This window comes from Myxine glutinosa, chromosome 2 (genome assembly GCF_964187855.1).
Source record: "Myxine glutinosa chromosome 2, kmMyxGlut1.1, whole genome shotgun sequence".
In the NCBI taxonomy this organism is placed as follows: domain Eukaryota; kingdom Metazoa; phylum Chordata; class Myxini; order Myxiniformes; family Myxinidae; genus Myxine; species Myxine glutinosa.
The window spans coordinates 192,735,791-192,748,005 of record NC_136262.1 but is presented as its reverse complement, the minus strand read 5'-3'; the positions used below and the strand labels follow the sequence as shown (position 1 = coordinate 192,748,005).

The 12,215-nt window shown below is 40.5% G+C and overlaps 1 protein-coding gene across 1 annotated transcript in view; it reads right to left on the bottom strand.

The window, feature by feature from the left end:
• The window catches only part of LOC137418027 (NADPH oxidase 2), a 177,509-nt gene that overhangs the window by 135,424 nt on the left and 29,870 nt on the right, over window positions 1-12,215 (bottom strand). Inside the window, 1 exon segment of the mRNA XM_078772128.1 lies at window positions 4,713-4,791. Within this exon segment, the coding sequence (XP_078628254.1) occupies window positions 4,713-4,791 (79 nt within the window).

Below are 12,215 nucleotides of genomic sequence, written 5' to 3'. Positions count from 1 at the left end.
ATGAAAGCATTTTGAATACAGTGCGATGAAAGCATTTTGAATACAGTGTGCTGAAAGCATTTTGAATACAGTGCGATGAAAGCATTTTGAATACAGTGCGATGAAAGCATTTTGAATACAGTGCGATGAAAGCATTTTGAATACAGTGCGATGAAAGCATTTTGAATACAGTGCGATGAAAGCATTTTGAATACAGTGTGCTGAAAGCATTTTGAATACAGTGCGATGAAAGCATTTTGAATACAGTGCGATGAAAGCATTTTGAATACAGTGCGATGAAAGCATTTTGAATACAGTGCGATGAAAGCATTTTGAATACAGTGCGCTGAAAGCATTTTGAATACAGTGTGATGAAAGCATTTTGAATACTGTGTGATGAAAGCATTTTGAATACAGTGCGATGAAAGCATTTTGAATACAGTGTGCTGAAAGCATTTTGAATACAGTGTGATGAAAGCATTTTGAATACAGTGTGACGAAAGCATTTTGAATACAGTGCGATGAAAGCATTTTGAATACAGTGCGATGAAAGCATTTTGAATACAGTGTGATGAAAGCATTTTGAATACAGTGTGATGAAAGCATTCTGAATACAGTGTGATGAAAGCATTTTGAATACAGTGTGATGAAAGCATTCTGAATGCAGTGTGATGAAAGCATTTTGAATACAGTGTGATGAAAGCATTCTGAATACAGTGCGATGAAAGCATTTTTAATACAGTGCGATGAAAGCATTTTGAATACAGTGTGCTGAAAGCATTTTGAATACAGTGTGATGAAAGCATTTTGAATACAGTGTGATGAAAGCATTCTGAATACAGTGCGATGAAAGCATTTTGAATACAGTGTGCTGAAAACATTTTGAATACAGTGTGATGAAAGCATTTTGAATACAGTGTGATGAAAGCATTTTGAATACAGTGTGATGAAAGCATTTTGAATACAGTGTGATGAAAGCATTCTGAATACAGTGTGATGAAATAATTTTGAATACAGTGTGATGAAAGCATTTTGAATACAGTGTGATGAAAGCATTCTGAATACAGTGTGATGAAATAATTCTGAATACAGTGCGATGAAAGCATTTTGAATACAGTGCGATGAAAGCATTTTGAATACAGTGCGATGAAAGCATTTTGAATACAGTGCAATGAAAGCATTTTGAATACAGTGTGATGAAAGCATTTTGAATACAGTGTGATGAAAGCATTTTGAATACAGTGCAATGAAAGCATTTTGAATACAGTGCAATGAAAGCATTTTGAATACAGTGCAATGAAAGCATTTTGAATACAGTGCAATGAAAGCATTTTGAATACAGTGTGATGAAAGCATTTTGAATACAGTGTGATGAAAGCATTTTGAATACAGTGCGATGAAAGCATTTTGAATACAGTGTGATGAAAGCATTTTGAATGCAGTGTGATGAAAGCATTTTGAATACAGTGTGATGAAAGCATTTTGAATACAGTGTGACGAAAGCATTTTGAATACAGTGTGACGAAAGCATTTTGAATACAGTGTGATGAAAGCATTTTGAATACAGTGTGATGAAAGCATTTTGAATACAGTGCAATGAAAGCATTTTGAATACAGTGCAATGAAAGCATTTTGAATACAGTGCAATGAAAGCATTTTGAATACAGTGCAATGAAAGCATTTTGAATACAGTGTGATGAAAGCATTTTGAATACAGTGTGATGAAAGCATTTTGAATACAGTGCGATGAAAGCATTTTGAATACAGTGTGATGAAAGCATTTTGAATGCAGTGTGATGAAAGCATTTTGAATACAGTGTGATGAAAGCATTTTGAATACAGTGTGACGAAAGCATTTTGAATACAGTGTGACGAAAGCATTTTGAATGCAGTGTGATGAAAGCATTTTGAATACAGTGTGATGAAAGCATTTTGAATACAGTGTGATGAAAGCATTTTGAATACAGTGCGATGAAAGCATTTTGAATACAGTGCGATGAAAGCATTTTGAATACAGTGTGATGAAAGCATTTTGAATACAGTGCAATGAAAGCATTTTGAATACAGTGCGATGAAAGCATTTTGAATGCAGTGTGATGAAAGCATTTTGAATACAGTGTGATGAAAGCATTTTGAATACAGTGTGATGAAAGCATTTTGAATGCAGTGCGATGAAAGCATTTTGAATACAGTGCGATGAAAGCATTTTGAATACAGTGCGATGAAAGCATTTTGAATACAGTGCGATGAAAGCATTTTGAATGCAGTGTGATGAAAGCATTTTGAATGCAGTGTGATGAAAGCATTTTGAATACAGTGTGATGAAAGCATTTTGAATGCAGTGTGATGAAAGCATTTTGAATACAGTGCGATGAAAGCATTTTGAATACAGTGCGATGAAAGCATTTTGAATACAGTGCGATGAAAGCATTTTGAATACAGTGCGATGAAAGCATTTTGAACACAGTGCGATGAAAGCATTTTGAATACAGTGCGATGAAAGCATTTTGAATACAGTGCGATGAAAGCATTTTGAATACAGTGCGATGAAAGCATTTTGAATACAGTGCGATGAAAGCATTTTGAATACAGTGCGCTGAAAGCATTTTGAATACAGTGCGATGAAAGCATTTTGAATACAGTGCTATGAAAGCATTTTGAATACAGTGCGATGAAAGCATTTTGAATACAGTGCGATGAAAGCATTTTGAATACAGTGCGATGAAAGCATTTTGAATACAGTGTGCTGAAAGCATTTTGAATACAGTGCGATGAAAGCATTTTGAATACAGTGCGATGAAAGCATTTTGAATACAGTGCGATGAAAGCATTTTGAATACAGTGCGATGAAAGCATTTTGAATACAGTGCGATGAAAGCATTTTGAATACAGTGTGCTGAAAGCATTTTGAATACAGTGCGATGAAAGCATTTTGAATACAGTGCGATGAAAGCATTTTGAATACAGTGCGATGAAAGCATTTTGAATACAGTGCGATGAAAGCATTTTGAATACAGTGTGCTGAAAGCATTTTGAATACAGTGTGATGAAAGCATTTTGAATACAGTGTGATGAAAGCATTTTGAATACAGTGCGATGAAAGCATTTTGAATACAGTGCGATGAAAGCATTTTGAATACAGTGTGCTGAAAGCATTTTGAATACAGTGTGATGAAACCATTTTGAATACAGTGTGATGAAAGCATTTTGAATACAGTGTGATGAAAGCATTTTGAATACAGTGCAATGAAAGCATTTTGAATACAGTGTGATGAAAGCATTTTGAATACAGTGTGATGAAAGCATTCTGAATACAGTGTGATGAAATAATTTTGAATACAGTGTGATGAAAGCATTTTGAATACAGTGTGATGAAAGCATTCTGAATACAGTGTGATGATATAATTTTGAATACAGTGCAATGAAAGCATTTTGAATACAGTGCAATGAAAGCATTTTGAATACAGTGTGATGAAAGCATTTTGAATACAGTGTGATGAAAGCATTTTGAATACAGTGCGCCAAAAGCATTTTGAATACAGTGTGATGAAAGCATTCTGAATACAGTGTGATGAAAGCATTCTGAATACAGTGTGATGAAAGCATTCTGAATGCAGTGTGATGAAAGCATTTTGAATGCAGTGTGATGAAAGCATTTTGAATACAGTCTGATGAAAGCATTCTGAATACAGTGTGATGAAAGCATTTTGAATACAGTGTGATGAAAGCATTTTGAATACAGTGCGATGAAAGCATTTTGAATACAGTGTGATGAAAGCATTCTGAATACAGTGCGATGAAAGCATTTTTAATACAGTGCGATGAAAGCATTTTGAATACAGTGTGCTGAAAGCATTTTGAATACAGTGTGCTGAAAGCATTTTGAATACAGTGTGATGAAAGCATTTTGAATACAGTGTGATGAAAGCATTTTGAATACAGTGTGATGAAAGCATTTTGAATACAGTGTGATGAAAGCATTTTGAATACAGTGTGATGAAAGCATTCTGAATACAGTGTGATGAAATAATTTTGAATACAGTGTGATGAAAGCATTTTGAATACAGTGTGATGAAATAATTTTGAATACAGTGCAATGAAAGCATTTTGAATACAGTGCGATGAAAGCATTTTGAATACAGTGTGATGAAAGCATTTTGAATACAGTGTGATGAAAGCATTCTGAATACAGTGTGATGAAAGCATTTTGAATACAGTGTGATGAAATAATTTTGTCATCGCTCCTCCTTACGACAATATGTTAAATATCGTTGAAGTGGACGTGAAATATCCTTCTGTGTCCGTTGTGAAGTGTCGTGGAGCTATATATAGTTACTGGTACTGGCACCATTACCAAATCCCAAATTTCTGCCCTGATTTCCTTTGCCGAGTGGCAACCCATCCAGGTTTGTAACCCTCGTCATATAAACTGATTTGGCAGCACCGACTCTCTGTGCGCACATCCTCTCATCTATTCTTCTTTTTACCACCTGGGGAACCAACTTCCACATTCTCTTAAATCTAATTCTTCCCTCTCGATCAACCCTGCTGTTTGTGTCTCCCCCTACATTCTACTGTCCTTTCCTTTTGTTGCATTCTGATCCGTTCAGTGTTATAGATCTTCCACAATCCTTGCCTATGTATGCAACAAAGTTATATAAAAATGGTGGGCTGTGTGCAAGGATGCACAATCTGATAAGGACAATAACAACAATGTTGTGATTATAACATGCCTGTGAGTAGGGTGACTGCCCAGCCCAGCAGTTGATGGCAAATAATGTTGTTGTCAAGTTGATGTCGAAGAAATTTGCACTGGAGGGAGGAAGGCGAGAGGGCCAAATGTAAGAAAAAGTAAAACATGGAGGAGAACATGACGTTGTGAGTATTTAAAAAAATCATAACTATGCTGCTTTCTATGTTTTAGATCATTATTATGTTAATGAGTAAATCTGTGGCCTGATAATTAACTCAATATATGTCGATCTAAACACCTCCTAATTTCTTCTTCTTCTTCTTTCATCTGCAACACAAGGCTGTGGGATGGCATCATTGCCTGAGGTTGTGGCTGTGCTGCTGATGCAATGCCCTCTGTATGTTAGGGCAGGAATTTGGAATTTGTTCATGGTGTTGGCGATCGCTCGCCCACTCTTTGCGCGCGGACACCGGGAGATCTTTACGTCCACCAACTAATGCAAGCAGAGATACAAAGTTTGACGAATCACCCTACTAGTCAGGTTCACTATGTTTTTTCGTTCAAAATCATGGTAGATTAGCAAACCTATACATTTTTGGAAACGTTATTACATGGAAAATCTGAAAATCAATGTTTACATTTGCCAATTCAGACCAATTCGATTCGACCAATTCGACCAATTCGACCAATTGACCAATTCCATTCGACCTATTCGACCATTCGACCATTCGACCAATCGCTTCGATCGACCATTCGACCATTCGACCAATTCGATCGATTCGATTCGATTCGATTCATCGAATTCGATTCGATCGACCATTCGACCAATTCGATTTGCCAATCAATTTGACCGACCTTTGCTTGTGTGGAACGGACTGTGAAAACGATGCGGACTATATTGTCGGATACGACACACAGGACAGTGATGACGAACTCTAAATGGCATATTCTGTAATCGTGTATGTTTGATGCCATTGACTGCCTGTGTATATTTTGTCATTGACTGCCTGTGTAGATGTGAAGTTATACTGACTGCATGTGTATATATGATTTTGCTGACTGCCTGTGTATGTTTGGTGATATGAATTATTGTGACACATTTTTATGTTATTAACTGCCTGTACAAAATGATAACATGTATTTGATTATGCAACTTATCGCGAATATAAAGACAATATTTTGCAATTCAAAACCTTTGATTCGTGTCTTACCATTCCCCATAGCACTAATTTGATACTTTCATTGGATTCCTTGTCCCTGAAAATATAGGTTTAGTATATTTTAAAAAGTTTTTAGGGTAATTAGAGGCAGAAATAGAACAAAATATGTATTTTACAGTGGCCATTTTCAAAATCCAAAATGGCCGCCACACAGGTATCACTCCAAATGTAAACATTGATTTTTAGTTTCCTTATGCTATAACCTTTCCAAAAATGTATAGGTTTGCTAATCTACAATGATTTTGAACGAAATATAATTTATTGACATAGTGAACCGGACTATACCTGCGGAACAGCGGTATGACAGTTTTTAGTTGTGCTGGGGTTCAAATCAAGGGTTCAAATCAAGGGTTCACTCATTGGGACTGACACAATCTGTCAATTTCCCGACTCAGATCTCAGTCAATGGAGTATCTTCTCTTCTAGACTTGGTTGTGACAAACTTCCCTCCAAATGTCTGCTGCTCTTCTTCTGCTCCAATCGGTTCTTCTGACCATGTGCTTGTTAAAGTGGACATCTCTCTGGCCATTCTCAGAGAGCCTCCTCAGTGCCGGCGAGTCTGACATTTCACTCAGGCCGACTGGCACGGTCTTCAAGCAGCCATCAATCATCTGGACTGGTCTCCCATCTCCACTGCCTCTGACATCAATTCTTCCTGGGATTCTTCCAAAGCAAACTGCACTCTCTCTCATGCACAGATTTATCCCATCTCGTCTTCAGTTGTCTTACCCTTCCTCCCGTCCATGGTACACTGAATCTTGTGGTGAGGCAGTTGCCCTGAAACAACTTGCCTTTGCCTCTTGGAAGGCAAATCCAACTGAAGGCAATCTAAGTTCCTTCCACCAAGCTCGGAACAAGTGTGTGTCCACTCTCAGAAGTGCCAGGAAGCACTATCTATCCACACTCAAGAATGAACTCTCAAACCTGTCTCCTTCCTCCAAATCCTGGTGGCATCTGGTCAAATCCGTTTCTGGTGTTTGTTCCCCCTCCATCCCCTCCCTTACCTCAAATGGCTACACAGTTGACACCGCACGTGACAAAGCCGAATGCCTCAACTCTGTGTTTGCCTCAAAATATTGTGTGCCAAACCCATCTCTCTCTGTTACCACCTTACCCAGTCGAAAACAACTGCTCCTGAACTCTATGTCCTTCTCTCCTGACAAGGTGGAGAAGTGTTTGTCAAACCTCGCCTCTGATTCTGCAACTGGACCAGACGGCATCAGCCCACGGGGCCTAAAATCCTGCTCTTCCGCTCTATCTCACACTCTCTCTGTTCTTTTCACCCTCTATTTTGCTCAACGTCATCTGCCAGCATCTTGGAAATCAGCAAACATTCCCGCTTTACACAAAAAAGGTGCAAAAACAGATCCTTGCAACTACAGACCAATCAGCCTGCTCCCAATTATCAGCAAAGTCATGGAATCCATCATTGCTTTGGATATCAAATCCTTCCTTTCTCCAATGGCTTGATCTCTGATCATCAATTTGGATTCAGACCAGGTCATTCTACTCTGGACATGTTGCTTCTGCTGTCTCAACAATGGATGGAGGTCCTCAATGCCAAACAGGAAATCAGAGCTGTCTCCCTTGACATATCACGTGCCTTCGATAAGGTCTGGCACCCAGCTCTGCTCACCAAACTCTCCTCCGATGGTATCCATGGAAATCTCCACACATGGCTTGCGGACTTCCTCTCTGGTCCTAGTCAACGTATGACCCTGAATGGATTTCTCTCATCTCCCCTTCCTGTTCTGGCTGGAGTTCCCCAAGGTCGTGTTCTGGGCCCTGTGCTTTTTCTGGTCTTCATCAATGATCTCTCCGACTCTCTGGAAAATCCTCTCTATCTCTTTGCTGATGACTCCACTATCTGCCGCTCCATTCCTCATCCCTCAGATCGGCAGTCTGCTGCCTCCTTACTCTCTGCAGACCTGGACAAATCACAGACTGGTCAAACAAGTGGAACATGTCTTTCAATCCTGACAAAGCCCACACTCTTACGATGTCTCTCTGAAATGACCGACTGGAAAACCCTCCCATCTACTTTCTCAACAATCCTCTCCAAGAAGTTCTGTCGCTCAAGCCTTTGGGTCTCACTATCTGCCATGATCTTTCTTTGGAAAACCACATTTCCAAGCTGGCCTCCAAAGCCAGTCGCCGACTGGGCATCCTCCGTCGTGCGAAGTCCTTCCTTGGCACACCTGAGCTCCTCACCACATACAAGTACAAGGCTTTCATCCGCAGCTCAATGGAATACTGTTCCCCCCTCTGGGCCGGTGCTCCTGCCTCACACCTAGCTCGTCTTCATGCTGTTGAGACCAAAGCTTTCAGAATCATTGGAATCTCCTGCGATGAAGCTAACTCCGAGGGCCTTTCACTCACTTACCGCAGGCAGGTTTGGTGGTCTTTCTGTCTTCTACCGACTCCTCTCCAGCCTTGCTCCCCCAGCTCTCTCTGTGCTCTGTCCCCCAAATATTCCTACAGGTCGCACACGATCTGCCAGCAACCCTCTTATGGTTAAACTGCCAAAATCTAGGCCCTCTGCTCACCTTCACTCTTTCATTCCCCTTTTCTCCCACCTCTGGAACAAACTCCCCCACTCCCTTCAATCCCACTCCTCCCTCCAGGTCTTTAAAACAGCTGTTCACCACCATCTCTTATCTTCCCCCATCCAAAACTTTGATCTTTTCTACCCCCGCTAATTCACCCCAGATACACTTTTTCGAAATTCCAACTTCTATCCTAGAAGTCCTTGCAGTGTCCATATGTTTTATACGTCTCCCACCTCCCCCCAAGCCTTATCCCTCCCACATTTCTCTCGATGTCCCTGCTCTCAAATGTTGTGTTTGTATCCTTCCCCCTCTCTCCCCATCTTGTCTACCGCTCCCCTTATTTTGTGTTTTATGTGTCGGTTTGACTCTTTGTGTGATCAATGTTAGCTCTTTCACTAGCCTCGATCTTGTATTAAAAAAAAAAAAAAAAAAAAGGTTTCACGGGTGTCACGCACAGGGGAAATTAATCTTAATCCCTACTACTAATTAACACCTCATCATCCCTCACATGATGAACATTTAAACAACCATAAGTTACATTTTCCATACTTAGTACATTGAAATGCTCCGACACATCACACCGTCCATATTATTTCTATACAATTCTACCTTTCCTACGGTATTCTCTTACCTATCCCCATAAACGTAAAATTATTGAACCAGTGATATTCACTTGTGGTAATGGCTTTGCTCTGTGTGAGTTTTGCAACTACTGTGGAGGTTGTTGGAGCTTTCAACTTCGCTTAAGCAGCACCTGAACCTCAATATCGTTTTCATCAAACCAGTTCTGTTTCCATGTTAGAGTGCTGAGAGTTTTGTGAGACACTGAGTATACTGCAGACATTAATCTCAACCATTCATCTTCAACTTTGAGTTTGCTGTCGGGATATTTTATGAGAGAAAAAGCCTTTTCTCCCCCTTTTTGGTATATATGATCGAGGCTCATGGAAGAGCTGGTACAGAATAGAAGGGAACAAAATGGAATGAACCAACAGTAGAGTAGAAGTGAGTGAGAAACACAGCAAGAAGGGTACATATGGAGAAAGTGGGAATGAAACAGAAAATGAACAAACAAAAGGAGATGAGGGAGGTTGGAGGGATCACAATAACCTGGAAAAAGAGAGTGTTGGATGGGGTTGACCTGAGGTTGTAGTGAGCAGCTGTCTTGAAACCCTGGGGGGAATAATAGGACTGAACAGACTCGGGAAGCCTTAACGGTATTGCTATTTGAGTTCTTCGTTGACACGTGTTGACTTAATTTGGACCATATTGAGCTATCTTACCACCTGTTTATGAGTAGTTGGCTTTCTGCTGAGTTTATGTTGCCAATGAGCCATTAGTTGATCAGTCCAGCACTTGCGACTCACTCAAGTAATGTGGACATCTTGAATATGGATTAGACAGTACAAATACTCCAAGATGTCAATGCTTTGACGATGGATGTATCCAGGTTGCCTTATGCTTGCCTGCAAGTCAGAATAAAGTATTTGTTATCCTGAAGTCACGTTCAGCACGTTTCCAGTGGAATAAGCTTATTGATGCGTAATTTCCTGACGCTATGTCTTCCCAGAATTCTTTTCACGACTCATTACTTTTCCTACATGGGTGTTACGTCTCCAAGAATGACTAATCTATCACTTTTTCTTTTCACAGCTCATACTCAACCACATCTTTCTCTTCCTCTGATCAACTACTTTGGACAGAAGAACATATAGCCACAAAGTTTCTCGAATATTTGACCTTTATCAGGTAGTCTTGTCTCACTGATGGCTTCTATGTTGTTGTTGGTGGTGTTTTTGTTGTTGTATCGCCCCAGACAGTTCTCTGAACAAGCCCACGGCACAGAGAGAGACGATCGATCTCGCAGGATTGATCCTGTGATCCCTGACATTCAGGATGGTGTACCCCCGCCTGCCTTCATGAAGTCAAGGCCATGACAAAGTTGGAGAGAGAGAGAGAGAGAGAGAGAGAGAGAGAGAGAGAGAGAGAGAGAGAGAGAGAGAGAGAGAGAGAGAGAGAGAGAGAGAGAGAGAGAGACAGACAGACAGACAGACACGAAGGAAAGGGCTAGTCCATGGGGACCGATCAGCACTCTGACCTAGACCGCGCTGCCCTGACGAATCTTGGCAGCAGGGAAGAATCGGGAAGATTTGGCCTCCAACCTGCATGGGGGGAGGGTGGGGTACAACCACCATGAAGAGGCATCCCTGATAGTTGTAGCTTCTATAAGTGAATGTCATATCGAGCAAGCTCACGTGCAGAAAGACGATTCACGTGCAGGTCGATCAGCACCATCTATATCTTGAAGTGCTTGAACGTTTCATTGAGCACTTGTGAGTTGACATTTCCTTTGTTGTGCCATTTCAACCACATAATGGATGAAATTGTATTAGATTACGTCATGAGAACTGCCATTGGTGAAGATGTTGATGATTTCAGTTTCACAACTGTGAAACACAGGAGTCGATGTCACAAAGTACAAAGTATTAGTGACTTAGATTTTGCAGTTGATATTGCCCTAATTTCCAACTCTCTTAATGCTGCCGAAGAACTTCGAAGCAGAATCGAATCCCCTTCAAAACTGTTGGCCTGCGCATAGATGCAGATAAGACAAAGTGCATGATGTTCAATGTTAATGAAGAAGTTAAAACTGCCAGAAACAATATTCTTGAAAATGTTAACGATTTCACATATCTTGGATCCCATATGAAGAGTAGTAAAGAGAGAGTGTGAGAGACCCGAGCATGGGAAGTTTCAATAAAAATGGATGAAATATGGAAATCAGAATTGCCACAAAATCTCAAAATACAATTCTTCAAAGCAACAGTCGAGAGTGTTCCTTTGTGGAGCTGAGTCTTGGACACTCACTAAAGTTATTGAAAGCAGTAACTAGATGGATGTTACACTTGACTCCGCAGAGCAGCACTAAATATTAGTTGGAAACAACATGTCTTTGAAAAAGATCTCATGGTAATCTACCACCAGCGTCTGGGTGTGTAAGGGGCACAGACTTAGATTTGTTGGACACTGTTATAAAAGTAGACATGAAATTGTGTCGCACTCGTACTCTGGACGCCAAGTCATGGGACGAGACCTAGCGGGAGACGAGTTCTTACCTACATTGATCAATTGGAAAGGGGCACAGGGCTGAAGAAGAAGAGTTACCAAGGAACATGGAAGGCTGATGTGTGTGGAGAAACATCATACAATCCGGACTTCGGTCGACCGATCTTCGATCGACCAATGATGATGATGGATGAAATAAAAGCAAACTCTGATATACTGGGCATATTGAAAGGAACAAGCTTGGTCTAGTCCAACTTTTCTAAGCTATTTTCTGGAGTGGAGAGCATAGTGAGCCCCTTAAAAGGGCTTCCCAGTGAGTTCCCATGTCTCACACATGCAACCATCTTCCAGGAGTGTTCTGCATATGGATTTGTAACTGGGACGAGAAGATTCATCACATCTGTCAAGTTTACTGCTTCATGCCAATTATCACAAACTTTTATAACAGACATGGTAAAGGTGTTCGAAACATAGATGAGAGCATACGCATGATGTTTGAAAAGGAGGAGTCGGGGTTTTGCAGTCCGTGCCATACCCTCTTAATATTCTCCATTATATCCAATCATCCAGTCATTTCGTATGCAGCCTATAGCTGCTGGTTGCATCATTGCTGGGAGCACGGCTGTGCACAACAGGGGCTCAAACTCAGGACCCTAAGATCTTAAGCGGCCACCTCAACCATTAAACCAACACCAGGCGTATTATATC